The 26502-nt window shown below is 42.0% G+C and overlaps 1 protein-coding gene across 7 annotated transcripts in view; it reads left to right on the top strand.

Annotated features, from left to right (window-relative positions):
• Positions 1-26502, top strand: part of PTPRG (protein tyrosine phosphatase receptor type G) — a 548154-nt gene that overhangs the window by 452967 nt on the left and 68685 nt on the right. For 3 of the 7 annotated variants that reach the window (XM_083722990.1, XM_083722992.1, XM_083722993.1), the window contains exons 9-13: positions 4219-4403; positions 7975-8083; positions 9575-9624; positions 11071-11974; positions 20898-21030. In XM_083722990.1, the coding sequence (XP_083579116.1) occupies positions 4219-4403; positions 7975-8083; positions 9575-9624; positions 11071-11974; positions 20898-21030 (1381 nt within the window). The remainder of the gene's footprint in view (positions 1-4218; positions 4404-7974; positions 8084-9574; positions 9625-11070; positions 11975-20897; positions 21031-26502) is intronic. The other 4 variants (XM_083722994.1, XM_083722996.1, XM_083722995.1 and 1 more) reach the window with 3 other exon arrangements.

Genomic DNA, 26502 nt, shown 5'->3' with positions numbered 1-26502 from the left:
TAAAACCCACATAAAAATGGGTGGGTAGCAAAGCTTTCTCCCCTTTTGATCATAGAATAATGAACGAAGCGGGAACGGTGACACAGAAAGATGCAGATTCTATAGACTGCCAAATTGCTGTGAACTTTGTGTTTCTTTCTTTCTTTCTTTCAGGGGTTAGCTGCATTATTACCTACTTTATTATGTAGCACCTTAATTAAATCATGGGCTGGAATGATCAGATCAAGTGTTTTTGGTTCTATTGTGTCTTCAGCAGCTTTTACCTATATTCATTAAGCAAATGCCTCGTTTTATAAACAGGGAGGAAAATTATTTTTGCTCACTCGTCAACTGAAGTATTCTAGTTAGCGCTTATCATGGTATGCGGTTCCCCTGTGCCTTAGAATAATTGGGGGCTGGGGGTGCAGGTGGTGGGGAGGGAAGGAGGCTGAATAAATCAGCTAGTTAGTGAAGATTTCTCACTGTGAAATAGCTTCACTCTGAAGTTCATAGTCCTTTTAGCAAGACAAGAGGCTGAATCAGGGTGGCCAGATGCCACCTTCCATCTTTGGAGGCATCTCCTGCTAACAGCCCCAGAATGCCATGTTGCAGTATTCTACACCAACCTAGCACTGGGCATGCTCCCATGGCAGGATGCATTACTCCATGTCACCAAGATCATACCGCCCAGATTTGAACAAAGTGGCCTGTGCAAGAACTGCCGCCTTTTCCCATGAAGCCTTTGATACACAAATCTTCTTTCCCCCATGTTTGTCCCTGCCCCACTTTCCCTCCCCTTGTCTGTTGTCTCTCCCCTGTGTCTGTTTCTAGATAGCAAGCCACTTGGGGCAGAGACCTGTCCTCTCATTCTTTGTAAGGTGTGCGGGAGGGATCAAGGTGGTCCGATATTAAATCAGAAATTAAATTCAAATGGGACCCTGACTTTTCTGAAAACATCTGGTTCATGAATACGAGAGGATTGTAAACAAACTTGAACCTCATTATTCTGGATACAGCTTGTCTGTTCTCAGCCATAAGCCTGCATCTCTCTACCACTCCACAGATTAGCTTTCAGCTCAGTTCAGCTTGGCTCCTCCTTCCACAGCAAAACTTTAGGCTGACTACAAAAGCAGGCTTTTGCAGTGGATGGGTGGGGCTCCTGATCATAGCCAGGGTGGGGCAGAGGAGCATTGTGATTGGCCCAGCCTCATCCAGGGTTCTTGTACATGGGTGGTGCTGTAGAAATGAATCAAATGTACAGAGCAGGGGGCGAAATCCCTTCAGTGCTGGTAGCCTGTCCTAGGGCAAAATGTCTGACTGTGATGCAAGATGCTTCCGCTAGACCTTCTTCAGATTTAGTGCAATAATAGTTACACTTCTGAAAGTTAAATTAATTAAAAAGAATGATGCAGTTATAGGAGAGGTGTTATTTTTGTTGCACAGGTGTTGATGAAATTTTCATTGTGAATAATTGATGTGGCTATTTAATACGAAAGAATATATTTGGGGAAAATAGCAGTTGCCATTTATAGGTGTCTGTGTGGGCTTGTTGCAGACCTATCGTTAAAAATCTTTGAGATTCCAGATTAGCTTAACTGTGGACTTAGGAAGCAGGTGGAGACATAGCTGACAGTTACCTATGGAATAAGGGATCAAAAGCAAGCATGTGGGAGAAATTGGTTTGGTCCCCATTTTTCAGCAAACAGGTCTAATTTGCAGTGTTTTGACTAAAACATTTTCAAAAATGCAGGCATCAAGTAGGACTGCAAACCTCTACAAATTTGCAAAGCAGTTTCAGTTCAAAACTGTGTGTACATAATGTGTCATTTTTTGGGGGGTGTCCAACTACGTATTTAGAGTAAAATGCATGCAATAATGCTTGTTTTAGGGGAAATTCATACAGTATGAATGTGATTTATGTGGGTGTGTTTAATCTGCAGAATTGGGATAGAATGGACACCTTGATTGAAAATATGTGAAACTGACACAGAATGGAAATACAGTGGTACCTCGGGTTAAGAACTTAATTTGTTCTGGAGGTCCATTCTTAACCTGAAACTGTTCTTAACCTGAGGTACTACTTTAGCTAATGGGCCTGCCGCCGCACCGTCAGCGCATGATTTCTGTTCTCATCCTGAAGCAAAGTTCTTAACCTGAGGTACTACTTCCAGGTTAGCGGAGTCTGTAACCTGAAGCGTCTGTAACCTGAAGCGTCTGTAACCCGAGGTACCACTGCAGTCGAACCCTAATGGCATGCAGAGATAATGTGCACCCATGATTTAGGAATGGACCACAAAATCGTGAACATCTACCCTCTCTCATTCACAAATTCCCTCAAGCTTCCTGTATCATAGATCAGCATGGCAGGTAACACTGCCTGGTTGAAAGACTTCAGTTCAGGACTCTGCTGGGCATTTCCATGCCCTTCTCACAACCCATAAACTGCAGTTATGCATTACATCTGCCCCAGCCCATGAGGTAGCACCATTACAGTGTTTCACCATGACCTCTGAATGCAATATAGGCGATAGGAATATGCAGCTTAATTGAAAAGGCTTTGGCAAGGATCACTGGGAAGTGTATTGAATGTGTGAAAGGCACTCTGCGTATGCGGCAGGATGGTGAGTGAAACCTTGAACTCCCACTGTCAGCAAATACACCCCATTATCTGGCATTCTCTGGGACTCTGAGGTTAAAATTTGGCAAGAACGTTTGCGGACCTGTCCTGATGTTATGTTCATGAATCACGGTTTCCTAAGCTTAAAAATAACTCTCTTTATTGCAGGAAAGGCACAGCATTTTATCAATAGCCTATTAGTGCCACCTAGTGTTCTCCATTTCCTTTACACTGTTGCTGCTGCTTAAGAAAAAAATTGATTCAGCCATTATAAATCGGCAGACTTCTTATTTCACACAAAAGGCATGCACTAATTTGCTGTCCAGCTGGAGCACGGATAGGTTTGCCCTCAGGTTTCCTTATTTCATCATAATCACTGTCTCTAGTTCCTTCCTCACTCGCAGAAATCATTTGCTATTGCTGTGCAGGCTTTCAGCACTTGTAAGCAGCATAGCTCTGCATAAAGTCCTGTATTATCGTTTATCAATGCTTTCATTTGTTAAGGTATTTATTTGTGCACAGGGGATCCAGACACATCGCTGTGCTAGTGCCATGCTGTTTCAAGAACGCTGAACTGTTTACTCTCTACTAACCTTAAGCATAGCTGGCCATCCAAAGCAGGGATGACTCACCCACCCCACCCCGCCCAGTCTGGGGACATGATCCAGCCTCCCCACAAGCAAATTTTTGCTCACCTCCTAAGACCTCACTGATTTTGCCAGTGGCAGCAAAAAGAAAAGCTCAAGTATAACATTACCTGATGCGAATGCTAATTGCACCCTCCCCAGTCATCAGAGCGATCTTTTGATGAGCAGAAAAGGGTTGATAACTCCTTTCCTTGGCTGAGCTGCACAGATAAGCGGAGAAGAGAGGGCAGCTGTGTGTCTCATGCATGTGTGCGGTATCTGCAGGCGAGAGAGAATGGGCTGGCTGGCCAAACCCATTTTTAGTTGCATTCACCAATGCCATACAGTCCATGGGAGATTAGCCAAGGGTGAATGTGGACCCTGGGCCATAAAAAAATAATAAAGACTAGTCCCTTCTGCTCCAGACAGACACTCTTAAAAGTAAGATGCCAGGGATGAGCAAGAGGAGTTAAAAATAATAATGAGTCTCTTGGTTTTTCTCAGGAACCACAACACAGAAGACGTGTGTGCAGTTCCGGTTCAATTATTTGGCATTTGCACTGAAAACATGTAGAAAGGGTTTGCTGTTGCAGGCTTTCAGTAATTGGTGTGTATAAACTACCCAAAGCAATGGACCATACAGGCTCTCTTCTCTGTCTTGTATTTTCTCCTGGTGAGCTAATTTTAGAAGCCTTGGCCCTGACAGGTGCAGTTCGTACGTTACAAGCCTCCCTGAATCCCCAGCGTCAGTGATGCTTTCCTGTCCCTTGTTGTGGGACCAAGATGTGGACTCACTGTCATGGTTTGAAAAGTCCCTAGAGAAGGAGGGAGGTAGAAAAGAAAGCAAGAGAGGTTGCAGCAATAACTGCTTATAGTGGTAGTGAAGTGTTTTCCACTCAAGATTAGATCGGGCTTCTAAATTAATGCTTAGGAGACTTTTATTTCTCCCGACGCTTTAGAGGCATGGCATATTTATTTGCCCCCCTTTTTGCTTAGTTTGCAGTACTCCGCCTGTCAACATGAAAGTGCAGCCAGTGAACAGAACCGCCTTGCTGGTGACGTGGAATCAACCGGAGATGATCTACCACCCTCCCATTATGAACTATATGATTTCCTACAGCTGGGCTAAAAACGAAGATGAAAAGGAAAAAACCTTCACCAAGGACAGCGACAAGGACCTGGTAAAAACCACAGCATCGGAAGTTGCCATTAGCGTTAAGATAGCCTTACTGTGTGTTTCCTCAGTAGACGGCTGGGAGATGAATTTCTTGGGTCTTAAGCTGAATGGATGCTTTCTGCCTAACTCCTTTTAACACACATACGATGTTTGTTGGCATCTGTGCACTGTTCCACAACTTCCAAACATCTGAATCTGATTCTTGGTTTGTATAGGTATAGGAGGAATGGCCAAACACCTTCGTCTTCTTGTATTGCACTTATACCTCTATGGGGAACGACCGTAGGGTCAGGGATAGAGCATCCGCTTTGCATTCAGAAGGTCCCAAGTTCAACCCTGCCATCTCCAGGACCAGAAGAGAACCCTGCCAGAAACCCTGGAGAGCCACTGCCAGTCAGTGTAGACAATACTAAATGGAGCAGTGAACTGATGCATTATGAAGCAGCTTCCTAACCCTTCAGCTTGGAAACAAGTTAAGCTTGATGATGGAAGGAACTTGCTTCCCTGCATGTTGCTTCATACTAAGGGATCTGTGACCCTCTGGATGTTGCTGGACTCCAACTCCCACCATCCCTGACCATTGGCTGTGCTGGCTGAGGATGATGGGAGTTGGGAGTCCAACAACATCTGAATGCCCATAGGTTCTCCATCCCGCTTTATGGCAGAAGTTGCAAATCCCTCTAATGGTCCTTATTGTGAATAGGAGATGAGCTATATTCTGAGGTTGTCTATGTTAGCACATCCATCGCTCATTCACAGGATTTGGCCTTTGGAGCCAGCTATACATGTAGTATATGTACCTGTGTAACGGGTGGCTTAAATTTGAGAAGAGACATAAGCCCAAATCGGAGCACTCTATATGGATTGGAATATTGGTCTAGCACTTAAGGTGGGATCTACTTGGCATTCAACTTGCTGCCCAAGCAGAGGCAAGCGATAACTGTACAAGCCTTTAAAATTCCATGTGTCTAGAATGAAAGTGACATATTCCATTTTGAAAGGGCTCAGTTTATTGTTAATCAAAGCAAGCTTCTGGAATAATGAAATCAGTAATTGTATATGCACATAAAAATGCAGCCGCAATGAGTGAAATTTCTAATGACAGTTATCTTTTCTCCTCCTTTGCAACTACACACTCCTTGGGTACCATTCAATCAGTTTATAGAATAATACATGTCTTATTCTCCCTTAGATTGAGGTTCTTTTACTTAATTTCCATTTATATTTTCAATTTCCCCCCACTAGAAGTTGTTATCTGGGTCACGTTAGGGAGTGATGTGCTTCATGAAATCAGAAAGCAATCTTCTGAAAGGTGCCCAAGGTTAGGGCTGTATTATAATCTCAAACTTGTCATCATTTCGCACTCTTAAGGGAGATTATTCCCCCACCCTCCTACCCCCATTTCTAATTAGTAAAAAGAACAGAGTGCATTAATCAGGAAAGAATATCTACTTACAAACATAGGGTGTAGTCCCCCAGGAATGGCTGTTGCACAATTTCCATTCATTTTCATTGCTTTAGAATTGATTGCTTAGCTATTACAGATGCTATAATAATTGGCACTTTAGAATCGTGATTTCCAGCCAGCATCAATCTGTGGCCAAGAGGATGGCTGCCTAACTGGACAGGGGAGGGGGGTGGTTTTGTTTTTTTACCCCCTGCGCTTCTCAGCTGCTTCTCCATGTGTATTTTCCTCCCTGTGCCTTCTCAGTCTTGTTCTTCTAGAACTATTTGGTGGGCTGGAGATGGGGGCGGAGAGAATGATTTACATGGGGAGAAAGGCACACACACTCTCTCTCCACCAGCTTACCCTATGAAAATGTCTGCCCAAACAATCCACATCACAATTGCATGGGAGATGGATAAGTGGTTTGTTTTTGAAACTTTTTGGGCGGCAAGAAGTAATGGAGCCTTGAAAAGGAAAGGATTTATTTTATGCCTGCCCATCTGCAGGAGCAAATAGGTTTCCCCCGTACCCTTGGGTCTTTGGGGCAGATTAGAAAATGGTAGAATATTCAACCATGAGTAAAATACCAGTGATAAAAGAGTGCCTAACCAGGAGTCTTCCTGTAGATGAAGAAAATGAGGAACTTAGCAGGCAGGGAATTTCAGGGGGAAGTGGGGAGGGGAGGAGGCTTCAGCTCTTGTGTTCTGAGGGCCTTCTGACCTTCCAAAGTGACCTGACATGACGTGTGAACTAAGGATCCAGTGAAAAAGTCCTCAATTTTTTAAAACTAGCTTAAACACTAGTTTTAGGGAATTTTCTAGTTTTCACATGGTCTGTCTCCAGGTAAACCTCTGATGAGTGCATGACTCAAAGAAAGCCTTCTGATTTCTTGACAAAAAGAAATTCTGCAAGAGCAACTAGAATAATCTTTCCATTGTTGCCTAGCGAAAGCAAACTTTTGATTACACAGACAAGGATTTCATGTGGTTAACAGAAACCCAGCACACGTCAGCTTTTTCTGATGAGGCCTGTCCTGGCTTTTGAGTCACGTTGAGGCTAGCCAAGTCAGAAGGTCACACAGACCTTTAGTAGCTGATACATTATGACAATATGGCAAAGGGACAGAAATCTGGAGCCTCCATACTTTGAAAATTCTGTTTACCAGCTTGCTTTTATCGTTTTATTTTTGGAAAATTTGTAAATTATTTGCTGTATTTGACTAAAAGCCATTACAAATCCAGTTACAAAACTCTGGTATCTCTTCAGATCGTATAAATATTTGTAAATGCTTTTTGGCCCCCTTAGGGCAGGGATGGGCTAGGGAACCTGTGGTCTTCAACATGTTTGTTAGACTCTAGCTCCCATTATCTGTGACAAGTAGCTGTGGTGGCCTGGGGCTGATGGGAAGTGGAATCCAACAGCATTTGAAGGGCTACATCCAGCTCTTCAAGCCTCTCTTTCTGACCCTCAGGAATCTCTGCAAGGCCAGACCTCGTCCCCACCCACATCCCCTCTTGGAGCTGCTTTGAATGTTTTTGCCTGGCTGGAATATGTCCTTGAATTTGACAGTGTGGGAAGGTTGTCCAGAAGGAAATAATGACCCCTGGGCTTAAAAGGGTTCCCCACCTTAGAACAGAATGATTGAACTTGGTGCATTGTGCGTTCCTTCCAGTGACCTAGAAATTTGTATTCTGGGCTTGAGTCACACTCCCCTGTGGCATCTCTGCTTCACAAAGGCAACTGCTAAATGGTAGCTGATCTTTGCCACTGCCTCTTCCTGTGCAGACAGATGCTCCTCTAACACTCTGAAGTCAGGCATGGCTGGGTTATATGATTCCACAGATCCCCTCACTGCTAGTTTCATCTGGTGCCCACTGCTTATTGTAAACAGAGGCTGGTGTTTGCTTCTGCCCCCACAATTGCATAAATCCTGCAGAATTTGTATGTTCCTCTGTGCCTTTTGGCATTTCTCCTCAACGCAGATCCTGCTCCAGGGGTTGGGTTTCTCTCTGATAAGCTTGCCCCTCGTGTAAACTCTCTTCTAAGTTTTCTGTTTGTTTTACAGACTGATCGTTCAGAATCCAGTTGGGAGGGATAAAACTGAATAATATCTATTTTTTTTAAACAGAAAGCCATCATTAGCCATGTCTCACCTGACATCCTTTATCTGTTCAGAGTTCAAGCAGTGTGCCGAAATGACATGCGCAGTGATTTTAGCCAGACAATGCTCTTTAAAGGTAAAAACCATGCAATTATCCTGTTCTCTTGTAATGTTCCCTTGGCCAGGGAAAAGTGTGTAGAGTTTAAAGCCAGGGGGAGGGGCGGTCAAGCTGGTATGGTATTTAGGAACAGTGCTTTTGTAAAATCGCATAAAGTGGAAACGCAATTGAAAAAGAAAACTTTGCTGACATGATTCACAGTATGACAAACCACTGAGTTCATTTCCATCATCCCAAATTGGGAGAGAAAACTGACCCTTGGCCAGTGCTATTGTTGCAGATCCAGCATGCTTCAGATGCTATATGAATCCCAAGAAAAATAATGGAGTGGGCTAAAAAGTACTTTAAAAAGTTCTTTAAATGTTCTAAAAAAAACTCTGGAGGAGCAAATTTTGCAAAATTGTTACTCCTCTTCCTATGGCTAATGCTTGCTGCCATATACCAACCCCAACTATACCAGCTATGTATTGTTATGGGTTTGACATTGCAAATGGGGCTGTGATGTTGAAAAACGTGGAAATGTTTTACTTGCAGAGCAAAAGAAAAAAAAAGACCACTGGCATTCACAACAGTGGTCTTGTTCTTATGACCCCGTACTCAGGTTTAGTGACGTGTTCTCACATCTCCTGTGTTTGAAATGTGTTACAATCCCCTTTAAAAGAAAAAAGAAAAAGCTGGTAGCTATCAGAGAGTATATGCCTCTTTGTATTCAAGCAGATCAAGTCATGGGGAGAGCTTAAATATTTTAAAATCATATACACCTCTCAGGAAGGAGAGTTTGATCCTCAAAAATGTCTGCCTGTCTGAAGCTGCAGACACAGAAACACAGCTGGGTATTCAGCCACTCCTATGATATAATCCTGACAATGTTTCTACTGACACAGATGCAGATCCAAACTGAGGCAATTGTGTCAGCAGTAATAATGGAACTTTTAATTCCAGAAACAGAAGCTTGCCTCCCTCGCACAAGGCCAGACTGGGCCCTCAACAGCCATTTTATATTTACACAAGGCCTATCATTTGTGGTGGTATCTCCACACATGCCCAGTTACAAGTGTTGACCCCTGACTGCCTAAAGACTGAGGTAGCAGAACGGGGGGTGTGGGGAAGGGATAAGAGATAGTTTGACAGGAAAAGCAGGAAAAGTATAACAATAGGAAATTCATTTCATAATCTTGTAGTATGCATTACTGGCTTGTGGGAATGCAGAGCAAGGGTAGGGGACAGTGTTTAGAAGTCTCAATTCTCATTCCAAGGAATAAGCTTGTTTATAGTTCCCCTCTGCCTCAATACAAGCTATTGGGGGGGGGGGGGGAATTGATTGGAAAACAGCCATTTCTTTATCTTTGAATCCAGACTATTGGAGCCTTTAAAAAATTTTTTTTTACTGTAACTCACCCTGGGATCGTTAGGCTAGAAACTGAAATGATAAAAACATAAAATTTTAGTGTTTAATGTTGTTTGAAGCTTAATTCACTTAAAGATTATTATTACTTTTTCCATCCCCAGCTAATACTACTCGAATTTTTGAAGGGACCAGGATAGTGAAAACAGGAGTGGTAAGTGACCTGAGTCATTGAATTGAATAGAAAAGCATTTTTTTAAAAAAATACTTCAATGTTCTCTCCAGCAGGTGGCAGCGTTATATAGTAAATGTCCTGATTTAAGTCCTAATTTAAGTCCTGATATACCGGTAAACGTCCTGATTAAAATTCAAAGAATCAAATGATTTTGATAAAGAGTTCTTTTTTTGTCTTTCATCATTGAATATTAATATTAATTATGATCAATATTAATTATGATCCTAGGACTATGCTGATATGTTTGAATGTGTTAAATTAAGGCAAGTGTAAAATTAAGGCAAGTTAGTGAAACTGGATTTTGAAAATAAATAAATTGGGAAGGTGTTTTTACACTGAATAATATACCAAAGAGCATTGTAATTAATTGAGGGGAACCTGCTGATGTGAATCAAAAGAGTGAGAACATAGTATCACCATTTTATTTTTGGTTTTGTTTAGTCTTGTTTGGAACTGGCTTTTGATAGCAGCCGCACAATCAGCAGTAAAAAGTAAAAAATTCTAAACATCAATGATATGTGCTAGAATGATGTTAAAAATTCCTTCTATTGCAAGCATAAGATTAATGAAAACTGGGTGAAGCTTTATAATAGGATGAAACTATCAGGGAAGTAAAACTTGTAGGTCTAATCAAACTAATTATTATTTAAATTAATATATTTTAAAAAAAACTCTACAGACCCTTCTCATACCTTTTCCTTTTCTGCTTGATTGATCTGTTAGACTGTATTCCATTGTTTAAAACTGAGGAGTGGGTCATATCCTTTTTTACTTTAAAAGAAGTAGGTAAGGATGTGCCACCAGCTAAACATAATAACATTTTACTATGTGCTAAACATAATGAAAATTACATCCAAACAAAATTATAACGGAGCAGTAAAATATAGCAAATGCACTACACGGCCCTATGTTTTACTTATTATTTTATATTGGTTGGAGCTGAGTAAAAAATATCTCAACAAAATGGGATTCAAGTGGAAATTCCCCAGAGATGCAGAAAAACAATATAGTGTTATTTTAAAGTTTTAAACGTGTCTATGCAAGCCACCTAGAATTATTTTTCAAAATCCCATTTATTTCAGATTCACACAGTGAATCTCTGTGTTGTTTAAGCCTCTGTTGCTTAAACTCACCTACTGAAAGCAATTGGATTTAGAATAGTTTAACTCTTGAGTAGATCATACCTGCATGCGGGGGGGTGGGGGGGTGGGAGGGAATAAACCCAAATGCCACTGTGAAATTCATTACTATGCCTTCCTTGATCTTAAAGGAGGAAACTATAACTCTGGTTCTGATTTGAGCTGGGCCTCAGTCGTAACATAGTTGTCTTCAGCCTTCTGTTGTCTTTGTCTTGTGAATCTCTGTGTTGTTTTGCCGGCTAGCTTTAACCACAATTGTTTAAATATACTTGTCTTATTTAAACAGAATAATGGGCAGAATGGAGTGTTTGGAAAGAAAAGGAAATCAAAAGGAAAAAAGAGCCGAGGTAGCATGTCAGGTACCTCTACTGATGCTCTCTCTGCTGTGTTTTCTTCTCTTGTTCCCCCTGGTGATTTCTTCAAGCCTACAGCTTCTCCTGCACCATCAGCCGACATGGCTCCCATCAGTTCTGGATCTTCTACTTGGACTTCCTCAGGCCTCCCCTTTTCCTTTGTATCCATGGCAACTGGAATGGGGCCTTCCTCCAGTGGGAGCCAGGCAACGGTGGCCTCTGTGGTCACCAGCACTTTGCTTGCAGGCCTTGGGTTTAGCAGTAGTGGTATTTCCTCTTTTCCTAGCACCGTTTGGCCAACTCGCCTCCCAACCTCTGCCTCGACCAATAAACAGTCGGCCAGGCCCGTCCTCGCTACCACCGAGGCTTTATCTTCCTCTCCAGCCCCGGAAAGCGATTCCGCCCTCACAAAAGACAATGAAGGCGCAGAGGATGGGGAAAAGGATGAGAAAAGCGAGAGCGAGGATGGGGAGAGAGAGCATGAAGAAGAGAGAGAAAAGGATTCGGAAAAAAAGGAGAAAAATGCTACGACTGAGGCTGCCGAGGTACAGGATAACACTGAAACTACAGACACCACTCTTGCTCCCAACAGGACTACGGAGGGAGGGAATAAAACCCTACCTGATCAAGGGCAAGGCCAAAACATTTTCCCAACAGGTAGGAGTCCCGGACAAGAAGGAGATACGGAAACAGACTCTCAATACGACACAGTCCCTTCCACCCAAGTGCCACCAGCATACACAAATGAACAATACACTCGAGAAATTCCAATAAGACCAGAGACAGCATCAACGACACCTTTACCAAAAGACAACAGATTTATTACCATTAATCCAGGTGAGTTAACTGTGTAGGTACCAGGGAGGGGAAAGTGGGGGGTCAGGTTACTGGGAGTGTGTCAGAAATTGTTCATCGCAACAAAATGTCACTGATGCTTTTCGGCTGCTTTTGAAGTGTTGTAGCACCAACACTTGGGTTCATGCTTTCAGGAAACTTCATTACATGTTCTAGCAAACCCTTTTGTAATTACTGTGCTCATGATTATTTCGTACATTAAATTTTTCAGCATGGAACCTAGCATCCCAAACTGGGGTGGCGAAAGGAAGGATAGATGTCATAAACCCTGAATGGAAATAAATAGTTCTTTTGTAGGAGTGTCTGTGTCTTGTGACAATTCTCCACACCTTCCTAAGAAGATTCATCTTGCTTGCATTGGAAGCATCACCCCAAATGTTGCTAGAGAATGGCATAACTGCAATAGGTTTAGGCATACTTTGAACCACATTCAACTCGTATTAAGTAGCCTTAGTTGATTCCACCCACACACCTCCCAAGCTTCTTTTCATTTGTGTGTCTCTTATAGTGGCCTGAGTTCATGACTTCACACAACACCCCCTTGCCCTGTCCACTTTAATCAGTGTTTGGGTTACTCTAGAGACAGTTTCTATTTGGCGAACAAGACAAGCAGTCCTCTACTGCTATTGTACTTGGTTTCAGAACTCAAAATCCACTCAGTATATGGGCAGATCTACTATGTGAGAAGCAGGGGGTGACACCTTCCTCCTGTTGGCTAATTTTAAACTAGGTATCCTGTTTCTCAATTTACTTGCATGCCTGAATTTTTCTCTGTGTAGGTGTGAGTTTGGGTGTGCCTCAGTGTTCTGTTTATTGAGCTCAGAGGCTGGTAGATTTCTTCCCACCAATCTGCTTATGAAGTCTTAATGTAAATTACTGCACTTTTTCTCTCCTGTTTTCTTCCACCCTCTTTTGTCCTTTGCCTCTTTTGCTGTTGTTTTTAGTCACAGGCAATACCGTTAAATAAAATCATATTAAACAATAGTGGGGTGGGAAGGCACAGAAGCTAATAAAAGAGTAAAAGCCATCCTTTAAAAAGCGGAAGTGTAATCCAAGTCAGTTTGGGGAAAACTCAAGAACATAATTTCTTCCAGGTGTATTGTATGTAAAACAAAGGGATATTGGGTGCAACAGGGTAAAAATATATTTTTAAAACCTACAGTTTTGTTTCTCAAATATGTTGTATAGAGGAGGCCTGCCGAAGGAGCAGTAGGGCCACTGGACCACCACTGTGTAAAAGGAGCACTCAAGGATGACAGAATAAATGAGTTCTTTGCATCTGGCTCCACAAAGAGGGTATAGGAAAGAGGCCACACTCCAACAATTCTTCTTGGATGGTGAATTGGAAGAAAAAGTTGCACAGAAGAGATTTTGGAGCAAATTCATTGGTTTTGGGAGGGGTGATTCAACCGGATAAGATGGCATTCGCCCAGGAGTTCTAAAAGAGCTCACATTCAAAAATGAAATACTGACTTGGGCGCCCAGCCTCTTTTTTTCTGACATTATCCTCCATACAGCATTTGAAAAGGGCTAATGAAGGGCCAGTCTTACATACATGTACACAAAAACACCTCCACATATGATCCTGGAAGCTACATAGTCAGCTAAATGTGACTTGAATTATTGGTCTATTAGTAATATTTTTAAAAACGTTAAAAATGGGTTGTTTAAATACTTTATTGTTAGAGGAGGAGTAATAATTATCCAGTGTGTTCCTGGCAGTGGGAAGAACTCAGTCCCATTTGATTGAATACCTGAGAATCTATGGGGAAACCCCAGAGTCCCCCAAAATGGGAAAGGAGCAAATATACTGCCGGATTTTACCACCCACCATGGTCTTATAACTTAGTCCTGTTTGGAAGTTGGCAGTAGGAATATATCGAAGAAAAATTGCATCCATTGAAGAAATGAATGGAAGGAATTCTTCAGAAGTAGCTGATCCATTCCCCATCTGGGGAGACCTAATCCATCCCCTAAGCAATCCCCACCACCAAATGATGCCATTCTTTTTATTGGTTGTAAAAAGAAAATAAAGCAATCAGCCCACTACCCTGATGAAGATATAAATGCCCCCTTCCCCAGTCATAAAGTCAATCATTGGATGAATGGTGATGGGATGATGACCCTCAGCTGATCTGCACATCTCAACTGAGATCGGGGAGTTTTGTGGTTATGTCTTCTGTGTGTGGGAGCGTGTTTGTGCATCCAAAAAAATGCATGTGACAGTGTGGGGTGGTCAAACTCATCACTGACACATGCCCACCAGAAGGTTGGCTGGCAGTGAAAATAGCCCATCAACCAAAAAAAGTTAGCTTCCTCCAGAACAGTTGCAGTTTCCTATAGACCCACAGAGGGGAGACCAGCTTTCCCTGGATAAAGTGACAGTGATGTTATCTGTTTTTTCCTTCCTCTTCTCTACTCATTCAGTAGAAAAGTCAGGAGCTACTTTTTGACAGCTTAGGTTTGTTGATTTGCTTGAAGTTTGTTTTAAAATATTTTCCAACATTCAAGGCATTGTACAATATTTAAAAACAGCTCAGTGAGATGAAATCACAAAGCAAGTGGCAAGACAAAAAAAATTCCTTCCAGTAGCACCTTAAAGACCAACTAAGTTAGTTCTTGGTATGAGCTTTCGTGTGCATGCACACTTCTTCAGATACACACGAAAGCTCATACCAAGAACTGACTTAGTTGGTCTTTAAGGTGCTACTGGAAGGAATTTTTTTTGTTTTGACTATGGCAGACCAACACGGCTACCTATCTGCAAGTGGCAAGAGATAATGATACAAACATCCCCAAAGTTCCACAAAGACAAAATCGTACACATTAGAGCAGAGTTGGAGAATCTTACCTGTGGCCCCTCAGATGTTGCTGGATTTTGACTCCCATCAGCCTTAGCCAGCATGGCCAGAGGTCAGGGATGCTGGGAGTTGTAGTCCTGCAAAATGTGGAGGGCCACATAGGAGCCCCAAATCTCAACCCTATATAGTGCCTTTCTCCCTCTTCCTTATCTCTTTGTCCTTCGAACCCTAAACAACAACAATAATAATTTTATTGTTTATATGCCACCCATCTGCCAGGAGTTTTGAACAGGGGCTTAGGGTACAAGGCAACACAGTGCTCCTTTCTCAGCTCACTTCTTTGCCTTCGCATACCATCTTGTCTAACTTGAATTATGTCTATCTTGTACCTACATCTGTTCTGCGTACTGTGTTGCTTTCCTTCCTGCTAAATAAATGTTTAGCAATTGTCTTACTAATGGTGTGTCTTGTGTTTATTACTTACAAATCTATCTTCCAAGCATTCAGTTTCTCATGCTGGTGAAAGCACTAGTGGTTCAGTAGATGCTTGGGGCCTTCTCACACAATAAGACCACCGTAAACCTCTGTGCGGTTGAACCTCTGCACACTGCCGATAGGAACGGTTGGTGGTGGTGTGGAAAGAAACCCCATGGTGAGGGCTGACTACATGGAGTGATGAGCTGGTGGCTAGGAAATGGCTCACTGTATGGAGCCATTTTAAGAGCTTTTTTGCTTGGTGAAGCCCATTGCCAGTAACCCCATTTGCATATATAAGCTAAACTATGGATTAGTATAAGCAAATGTGCAGGTTCCCAGAGGGAAGAGCACAGCCACTTTGTTCCTTCTCTGGTTCTGCTGCTGTGAACTGAGCCATAGTTTGGCCTTGTGTCAAATCATGGTTTCTTTCGCTCCAGACAAACCACAAACTGTAGCCAAGATTTGTTCTATGGCTCATGGGTTTGTCTGGAGAAATAAACCAGGAGTCCAGGGGAAAAGGAGAAAAGCAGCTGCAATTGTCAAAATCAAGAGGATTCCCATGTTTGATTTCCAGGTGTACACCAGGAATAGATCACAGTAATCTAGCCAGATTCTCCCCTCCCTATACTCTGCAGGGATTAAACCATGGGTCGGCAAACTAAGGTCCGTGGGCTGGATCAGGCCCAATTGCCTTCTGGATCCAGCCCGCAGACGGTCTGGGAATCGCTGTGTGGGATTCCAGTGCGCACATTCTTTCCCTCTTCCTCTCCCTCACATGGCAGCGGCACATCCTCCCTCCCTCCCTCCTCCTGGCTTCTCCCTGCCCTGCCTAGAGGAGGAAGGGGGCTGGGCTTTGTTGGTGCCAGCATCAGCAGTGCTCAAGGGGCTGCCATTTTAAGCAGCCCCTCTTCAGAGCCCTTTCACGCACCGCTCATCATCCCTCCACTGCCGACACCAGCCCCTACTGCTCGCAAGACACAGGTAAGCAGCCACCGGGGCTCATGGTGCTCTTGTGTCATTTTTCTTCTTCAAAATATAGGATGGTCCCCCGTCCCCCAAGGTCTGAGGGACAGTGGACTGGCCCCTTGCTGAAAAAGTTTTCTGACCCCTGGATTAAACCAATAGGTGACTGGACATTGCCTCATTGGAATACTGCCACCTCCCTCCCTTTCTCCCCTATTTACCTGATATGCTCTGATCTTTTCCCTTCAATAGACATGGTCACCAAGACAATCCTTTGTGTCTTGAGGCTCATTTAGCCTCTGTACGCCTAGGCCTTCAGTGTTGCTGTCTGAATTTCAGTTGTACAGAAAATTAAAAAAAAAAACAATCTTGAGGTTGTGCAAAAGCCTTTGGGAATAACCTCATTAGGATAATTAAGCATCTGTGTGGGTTCCCTCTCCCCCCCCCCCATTCTCCATATGCGGCAAGAATTATTAAGTTATAATTTCTTGTGATTCGTGAATGTTTTGCACTGCCGCGTGTAGGAGCCTGCAATCACTAAGACAGTTTGCATGCAGATAAACAAAAGAAAATCAGACCAGATTTTGCTGGCAGACTGTGTATACACAATATGACACTGCAGAAAAGTGTTGCCAGTCTCAACAGAAAAAAAGGACATACTAAGGTGTAGAGGGAAGCGAGAGAAATACCTGCAACTAAATGGAAAGTAGCGTATGCTGCTGTTTCCTCTCACGTTACAGTGAGTAAAATGCTTCCGCTATTTATACTTGAATGGCTTGTACTGTGCTGGAAACAGTGTGCATTGATCCATTTGCACGCAGGGTTTCATGCTCCCATAGGCTCATGGGTGTCCTCTAGTTGAATGGATGGGTGTTCATTGCATGGTGGAATTCTGGTAATACAGTGGTACCTCGGGTTAAGTACTTAATTCGTTCCAGAGGTCCGTACTTAACCTGAAACTGTTCTTAACCTGAAGCACCGCTTTAGCTAATGGGGCCTCCTGCTGCTGCCGCACCGCCGGAGCCCGATTTCTGTTCTCATCCTGAAGCAAAGTTCTTAACCTGAAGCACTATTTCTGGGTTAGCGGAGTCTGTAACCTGAAGCGTATGTAACCTGAAGCGTATGTAACCCGAGGTACCACTGTACTGTGTTCTGTGGCGTCTTCCTGTATGTTACTGGAAGAATGCGAAATAAAATGCCTAAAAAGGAGGGGAGAGAATTTTCATTCTGGTACAGAGAAAGGTGACTTCATAACATGTATCATCTGTTATGTTTCGTTAACCAAGTGTCCATTCTCAGGAGCCCATTAGGGTGGGCAGACAAACAGAAGTTAATATGCCCCTGTCCCGATCCCTGTAATATCTTGCCTTAACAGTTTCATATATTTCTCCTGGCCCAGATTCTGAAATGGATGAAAACTGCTGAACGAGGCTTTCCCCGGGAAAGCAATTGTTATGGAATAAGCTACACATTTCAGTTTGTGGAGAAATGGCTTTTAAAGTGCCGGTGATCATGTTAGGTAGAACTCCCTGAAGCAGATACGCTATAATAATTTTTATTCCTTCCTACTGGGATGCATTCCAAGCCAGTAAAAGGCAAACTGAATTAATTCAGCGGTGACATATGCCACAGGAAAGTGTTTGCATTTCTTAGCAAAACTGGAGTTTCCTCACCCCTACCCAAAAAAATAAATAAAAAATGGGCAAAGTTACAAAAAGGATACATTATATTTGTCTATTGCTGCTGAGCTGCCTTTGTTTAAAACGGAAAGCTGAAAATGCTGGGTGGCGGTTGTTGTTTTTGTTGTCGGGATGCAGGGAACCAGAACCGTCTGTGTCATTCTGTTTAACGTACATTTTCCTTCAGTATTACTCAGCAGGCCACATTTTTATAGGCTTCTCAGTGCTGGACCCCTGCTGGTAGCCCAGATGTACTGCGGACCGTCTGCTAGCACTGAGCACCACCAGTTACTTTTGCTGGTAGTTTTGAATACTCCCTTTATATTTGCTGTAAAATACTTTTAAGATTTGCTTTTAAAAAGCACCTCTCCTGGTGCTCTGGAACAGCTCTTTCTCTCCCCTTCTTCTTCTTTTTTTGTAGATCCAAATTGTTGGTTAAAATGGAATATTTCTTCCCAAATAATAATGTATAATAATATGTCAGTAGTGCTAACTACTAAAGTCTTAAGCAAGACACCTTTTCCTCTGTTACCACTGGCTGTTGCTGTCACACAAGAAGAGATCAGACCAAAAGGCATGCTCGTCCGGCACATTATCCATGCATGCAATGCAGGACCTAATTAGGCCTTGGTGTTGGACTTGGAACTGAAATTTGCTGGTTTGAATGCCTGCTCATCCATGAACTTTCTAGGTAATCATGATCAAGCCACTGTATCCCAGTGTCTGTTGCCCATATTGTAAGCATTATTCCTGCTTTCACGTTGCAGTAATTACGCCCAGTCACATAAGACAAATGTGCTAAAAATCTGTAAAGCGTTCTAGAAGTGCTGTGTAAATGTATAAAGAGACATGGGTTTACTGTTCCCAGTTTAATCTTGTGAAGTCTGCTGTGTAGCATTCTAGAAATCTAACACACACAAAATAAGAATGTCCTGTATGCAGGTTTCCATCTCATTGGCCAGGAGCCCAAGATGCTAAGTGGTGCCACAAACTTGACAGTGATCACTTCTGCTGCTTATGGTGGCTTGTTTATAGTCCTTTTGATGCATTTGCTCTCCTTCCAAACAAACTACAGTCAGGAATCCAAGAACAAATTTTGCCTTCCCGGTCAGGATTTGTTTAGGAAACTGGTCTAGCTAACTGACTTAACTATGTTTTATGGCCAGTGTTAAGTGCCATTGTGCCATGCTGGTTGGGGCTGATGGAGTTTGTAGTCCAACAGTATATGGAGAGCCACAGGGTCCCCATCGCAGTATTAGAGCATCACACTTAAAGACTTTCTGTATGTATTAACAGAGGACCAGCTCAGTAATCCAGATTCTGCATCATTGCAAGAAACCCTAACTCTGTGATCATAAAATAGAATAAAAAACTTTATGCTTTGCTGAAGACTAATGAAAGTTCAGTCACACCATAGATTTGCATGATGGTGTTATGATATCAGCAGTTTAATTTTCAATTCCTTTCTTAATGATCCCTAGCATAGAAATTGCCTTTTTTCGCAGCTGCAACATACTTGGTCTTGTTCCTGGTCGCTCACTGCTGGTTCAGACCCCATGAGCATATATGTGAAATTAAAATGTTTTGCCCCATTAAGATGTTTTGTGCACTTGTTTACATTGAATTGTGTTTGCTATTTTACCACCCATTCACTCAGTTCTAGAGAGATCCTTCTGGAGTTCTTTTTTTAAAAAATCACGCTGAACAATTTTGTATCTGCAAACTTGACTTCCTCAATGCTTACCCCAAACTCTAGATAGTTTATGGAACAAGCACAGGTCCCAATACTGATCCTTGAGGGACCCTACTTTCTTCTTCCCTCCATTGAGAGAACTGTCCATTTTTTCATCCTGTTTGCTTTCTGTTACTTAACCAGTTCTTCTTGTTCTGTGACTGCTAAGCTTACTCAGCAATCTTGGGTGAGATACTTCGTTGAAAACATTTTGAAAGTCCAAGTATACGATGTCAACTATATTACCTCTATCTCCATGCTCTCAAAAATCTCTAATGGGTTAGTGAGACAGGACTTACTTTTGCAGAAGCCATGCTGGTTTGGATAACATAATTCAAACTGTGAACAGAGATAAAAAATATGAACATTGGTAAAATTTTTGCTTTAAGCCATGTAGAAACCTGAGTTGAACTGTGGCATATAGAAGAATCTATATGAGACCCTGTTAGTTCATTCATTTAAATATGTGCAACTGTTTCCCCATTGTTAGCCTTGTTTAAAATGTTTAGAAATTGTCGACACTGATCTGTGTGCTCTCCGCATTGTCTTCCATGAAGTTACCCAAAATGTATTGCTTTGAGGCAAATATGAACTCAGGTTTGTATCTTTCTACAACAATCTATTGTGAGAATCCAGCAATTTACATCTTCAGAGACATTTCAAACTTCACAGTGAGATACGCTGCAGTCAATGATGGTTTATACAGTACACTGTTGAAATGTTGGAAGGGAGTAGAGGATGAAAACAGTCATGGGCCAAAACTGGGAAAACTGAAAAAAATATTCATGCACCCAATTCCTATGACCATTTGAAGTTGGAACCTAAAGAATGTTTCATGATAGCAAAACATTCCCATGTAACGCAACTAAGGTTTTGTGTTGCCAGTGCAATTCCTTGCTTCATAAAACACTCATCTTTGTTTTGAAGTCTGGTCTTCACTCATGTGGAAAGAAGTACCATTTTCACTTTGGGCCATTTTATACATTACATTTCCAGGTGTACACAAGAAATGTATTGCATCCACACCAAAAAAGGAAATTGAAAGCAACGAAGATATGTTCACTGTTAGAAGTACCATACCGGGATACTTGTCAGGGAGCCGTAATTGGCTGTAGCTCCTTGCCAAGTGTACGCTTGATGGCAAACTCAGGTTTGCCTCTGTGTAATGTGCACAATGGCCTGCTGTTCAAATTATTTTGTAGCCGTTCAGTTTCTTCTTGCAGTTACTGATTTTGTTGTTATTTGCCATGCAGCAGACAAGAATATTTCCAGTATGGCAACCAGACCTGCTACTGGCAAAATGGAATGGATCATTCCCCTCATTGTAGTCTCAGCCTTGACGTTTGTGTGCCTCATACTCCTTATTGCTGTTCTTGTCTACTGGAGGTGAGCCTTTTTAAAGCATTTTTAAACTCAATGATTGTATGCACTTTTGTGACTGCATTGTGATTTCTCTGCATTCATTGCTTCTTGCAATGCAGGAGATTGGCCTCGATGACTCTTTGGATTCCTTCCAATTCTATGAGTCTATTGTTTTTTTTATTTTCATCAAGCTAATCCGATGACAAATACACTAAATACACCTTTGACAATTGACATTTGTTTCCAGATTTGTGCCATGTAAATAAGCATGGGAATGGGAAGGGCACATGTATGCTGAAAGTTCTGGTTCACTTAAAGTATTTCAGGTAAAGGGGATGAGGAAGACCTCTCCTGAAACCTTGGATCAGGTTAGGCAAAGTGGTGACACCTGGGTCTTGCCAGACTTCAGCTCCCTTCAGACCCAGGCAGCATGGCCAGTAGTCATGCAGGATGGGATTTATATTCCTGCAACATCTGGAGGATCACACATTGGCTGCCCTTGGCTTATCCCAGTACAGATTTATTTGTTCTGTGCTTGGCAAACTCAGTATATCGACTAAGTACAAGACAGTTTCATATGTTTAGGCAAATTTGCTGTGAACTGCCGCAGGTACTTCTTGCACTGTGGACTGTGCGCATCTTAAAATAGCAAATATGGGTTCAAGTTGGCTTGTTCTAATAAACTGTAGTGAATATCGTCCAGGTTTTGACATCAAAAGAAGCTGCTTGTGTTTACTTAGATGTAAGTCCCATATGAGGAGGTTTTTCAGTTATGTGTAGTCAGTGCCTACCAACAGATACTACTGCTACAACAACAATTCAGGAAGAAATATACTGGTGATAAATGAGTATGTTAGAAATACTATGGCAAATCAAGTGAAATATGGGAAAATACAATAATAAAAAATACAGTGGTATAAAAATCAAATCTACTTTACTTTCAAAAATATACCAAGGGAACCAAGGGTTGTATCCACAGGGTAGATTCATTGTAATAGGCATGAATAAATTAGGTTCATTCATTTCACTGGGTCTACTCCGAATAGAACTTAGTTGGCTGCGATCCTTGAATCCCTGTATTGTGATATTGATTTACAGTATGTGTTTTCTCCCCTCTTGCAGCCAAGTATATTCTGTTAATTTCTACCATACTACATGTTGTAGCTAGCCATTGTTTTAGCCAGTTCATGTTCCAGCTTCAGCAGTTACCAGCAGTAAGAAGTTTGGTCTTTGTCAAAAGGTTCCAAACTAACTAATAATGCTTTGCATGCACCGTTCCTTCCAATTAACGCTTCAATTCAAACAAAGGGCTTATGGAGACTGTATATTCAATCATTAACCCAACAGCTTAGAAATCATTTTCCGAAACAAGACCACCACCCAACGGAACCACCAGATGTGCCAAAATTCAGACATGGCCCCAGAACTTTAGTTTGCCTTTGGAGTGAATTCCTCAACTTTTCAAGTTTTTTGTGCACAAGAAAGCAATCTTCCACATACAAGCCATGCACAGTTCTTACTACAAGCCAGTGTTGATTTTTAATGTTGGTGGCAATGAGGCGAAATAACAAGAGTCCAAACTCACCCTTTGGCTTGGGAGCATTCAGCCTGGAAACAGGGAATAGATAGAGGCAAAGTTTGGTTTTTATTTTCCTTTGGCTTGGGAGCATTCAGCCTGGAAACAGGGAATAGATAGAGGCAAAGTTTGGTTTTTATTTTCCTTTGCTGACTGAGTCATTGCTCCCTCTGGCTGTTACTAGGGTGATGTCAACATGGCCTTCTCACACCTCCTTGAGCCGCACGGTGGGTCAACATGACATGTAGCCCGGAGCTTGAAAATGTAACAGTGTGTCTTTGTGTTCTAAGCACTGTGCTTTTAATTTCTAAGAACTGTGCGCAATCAATAATGATTCTGTCTCACAGCACCTTTTGCTGCCCAGTCATTCCTTTCTTCTTCACACAGACACTCCCCTCAGCAACTTCAAGCTTTGAATACCTATTTACCTTTCTATATAGCAAAGAAAAAAGATGCCTTCCTTTCCCTTTTTAATAATCCTGGGCTACAAACCTATGCTTGTAAATGGGAATTCGTTCCGCAGAAAAAAATCATGTATAGGATTTGGCTGCAATTACTCATATGCCATTGCAGTGGTTAGCACTGCAGGGAACATCTTTCTTTTTATAAGCTAAGGCTTTGATAGTCGGCACTCAGGCCCAGTTCACACTGTTCTGCCAATCACTGTTTGTTTTCTGCCTGGATTGCATGAAGCTTGTGGGAATAGTAGGTCTGAATCACTTGCCCTGAGCACAAATCACAGTTCTTTATGCTACCTCTCAACCAACATTTGGAAATTTGCAGCTGAGGGCAACATATAGAACTGTGGTCCCAATCCATTATTTGATTGGTTGCCAGAAGCTCCATCTTGTCTTCCAGCCGCCACCATGCTTTCCGTGGAGTCAGGTGCTAATATTGAAAGGCTGTGAAGGTACGCATGGGCTTGTGGTCCCAAATAAACCACAGTGCATGCGCAGAAGGCCACATATAGCGCTTTGGATCTGCTGAGCAAATCTGAACATTCCCCACCCCCTATTGTTTAGTAATAAAAAGAATAAACAAATTAGTTTCCTCATTCTTTTAAGATAAGGGTAGCAGCTCGGAGCATCTGCTCTGCATGCAGAAGGTCCGAGGTTTAATCTCGGGTAGAGTTGGAGAATTTTTTTGTCTGAAACCCTGAGCCAGATATAGCTAAGTAGTTGTGCTAGCAGAAGCCAGTGCAATGAGTCCCATTAGTGCAATAGGATTTCCACCCCCTCTCCTCCTGCTGCCCCCTCCATGAGCTCCAGAGGGCCTTGAAAACCACCAGAACAGCGGGCAAAGATCATTCCATCAGGCAAGCTGAAAAGCCCCAAACTTGTCAGTGTAGTGCTAAGCAAATGTTTAGTGTTACATCCAAAGGAAGCCACCCCGGGGACCCAAATTAGGGAACTTACCAGCTCCTAAGGGACGCGGGTGGCGCTGTGGGTTAAACCACAGAGCCTAGGACTTGCTGATCAGAAGGTCAGCAGTTTGAATCCCCGCAACAGGGTGAGCTCCCGTTGCTTGGTCCCTGCTCCTGCCAACCTAGCAGTTTGAAAGCACGTCAAAGTGCAGGTATATAAATAGGTACCGCTCCGGTGGGAAGGTAAATGGCGTTTCCGTGCGCTGCTCTGGTTCGCCACAAGCGGCTTAGTCATGCTGGCCACATGACCCAGAAGCTGTACGCCGGCTCCCTCAGCCAATAAAGTGAGATGAGTGCCGCAACCCCAGAGTCGGTCACGACTGAACCTAATGGTCAGGGGTCCCTTTACCTTTTTTACCAGCTCCTAAATGCTATTCAACTAAATAATTGTACGGGTTTTGCTAAAATACATGTTTTGAAAGTAACTATAATTGAAAACAAAACCGGGGCCTTAAAAAGGAATAAATGTTACATAGTACTCTATAATATAGGAATCCTTTTCCAAATATGTCTATGTGAAAATCATTACTATCTACTATAATTTCTTTTTAAAAAACCCTCTCTAATATCCTTTTTTTAAAAAAATAGTTATTTTTCTTTAGCATTGCTAATGTAATTTGCATCTGTGAGCTAAATCTAATTTAACTTTGGTAATATTTAATTTAATATTAAAAAGCCTTTTGTCAGGAAAAACAATTGTATCTCCATTAGAATCAATCCTAATACAAAAGAAGCATTAAAAAGTTTTTTAAAAGGTGAATGAATAAAGATTAATGATTCATTTTTCTTAAAAGATTTGAGATACAATTTCCATTTTCCAAAGGAAAACATTGTAATTAGAGGAATCTGCAAATTGAAATTAGCTTGCCTCTTCATTTTTGCCATTAAATAGAGTATTTAATTAGCATTTATAGTATTCAGGTTCTGAATTTAAATATAAACTAGAAAAGGACTTGAGTCACACTATTGTTTACATGCAAAATACCTAAATTGAATCTGCTGACAATGTGAATTAATTTTTTCCTAACGATGCAAAGCACATTTTCTGAAATGATGAGTGAAAAATCTTACTTTAAAAAACTGTTTTCCTAATTTGCATACATGTTTAAAAGATACATTAATTCTCTTTCATTAAGCACTAGTAAATGTATTTTGAACTTCTGATAATCAAGTTTGGAAACTATGGCCCTATTTTCAGGGCAACATGTAGCATCACTGAGCTATCTTCTGGATAATGCTTGTCTACTGTTTGTGTCACGAGGGTAAATCCCATTTGCCTTTTTAAAAATTACAATGATTGCAAGCTCTTGTGATTAAGGAGCTAGCACTCATCCCCTAGAGTCTCCTCTGAAGCAACTGGGTACTTCAGAGACCACTTAATCCAGTATGTTAAAAATACCAATTTTGGTTTGCTGGAAAATCAAGATCAAATCCTAATGCAAAAGATGGAGTGCTTTGAGGTTTTTTCCATTTATTTAGATAAGTAGAGGTGATTGGAATGTGTTAAGTATGATCAGTATAATGAGTAGTTGAGTTTGTTGGAAATCCTATGCCTAATTTAAAAATTCTGTATTAGAAGAGATACTTAAGGGTGAAAAGTTATGTGGATAGATTTATAGGTTTGGTTGGTTATTTTTTTAAATGATTCTATTCTATTCAGATGTTCCATTGAGATCAGTAAGGCTTACTCCTGTGTAAAATAGGCATAAGTTTGACTTTCTCTTAGTCTCATAATTGCATTGTCACCTCCCATCTACCCAGATGTAAACTGGTTGCTAATCCAGACCGGTGCAATCAGTTGAACTGGAATGATATTTTCTAAGTAGTAGTATGCCAGTTACTTGTTAACATGCCTGCATCAATGCATATGGTGGCAATATGGCTAGAAAGCTCTACAGTCGTTCATCTTCGCTGTAACTACATGTTAAACATGGCTGTAAGCATTTGCCTAAGAGAAAGGAGTAACCATATGCAGACTCATTTCAGTCACTGGATAGCTGGATTGAGCTACTATTGAGCTAATATTTCTGGGATTATAATACTGCACAATAAACTAGAAGTGGAGTTACAACTATGATCAAGACCACATTATTGGCACAACTACAGGTGCCACACAGGGATGCGGGTGGCACTGCGGGTTAAACCAAAGAGCCTAGGGCTTGCCGATCAGAAGGTCAGTGGTTCGAATCCCCGCGACGGGGTGAGCTCTTGTTGCTCTGTCCCTGCTCCTGCCAACCTGGCAGTTCGAAAGCACGTCAAAGTGAAAGTAGATAAATAGGCATTGCTCCGGTGGGAAGGTAAATGGTGTTTCCGTGTGCTGCTCTGGTTCACCGGAAGCGGCTTAGTCATGCTGGCCACATGACCCGGAAGCTGTACACCGGCTCCCTCAGCCAATAAAGCGAGATGAGCACCGCAACCCTAGAGTTGGTCACGACTGGACCTAATGTTCAGGGGTCCCTTTGCCTTTACCTTACAGGTGCCACATAATACCCATTCT

This window comes from Podarcis gaigeae (assembly GCF_964106915.1).
Source record: "Podarcis gaigeae genome assembly, chromosome: 2".
NCBI classification, from domain to species: domain Eukaryota; kingdom Metazoa; phylum Chordata; class Lepidosauria; order Squamata; family Lacertidae; genus Podarcis; species Podarcis gaigeae.
The sequence above is the reverse complement of the archived record's forward strand: the minus strand, read 5'-3'. Positions and strand labels throughout refer to the sequence as shown.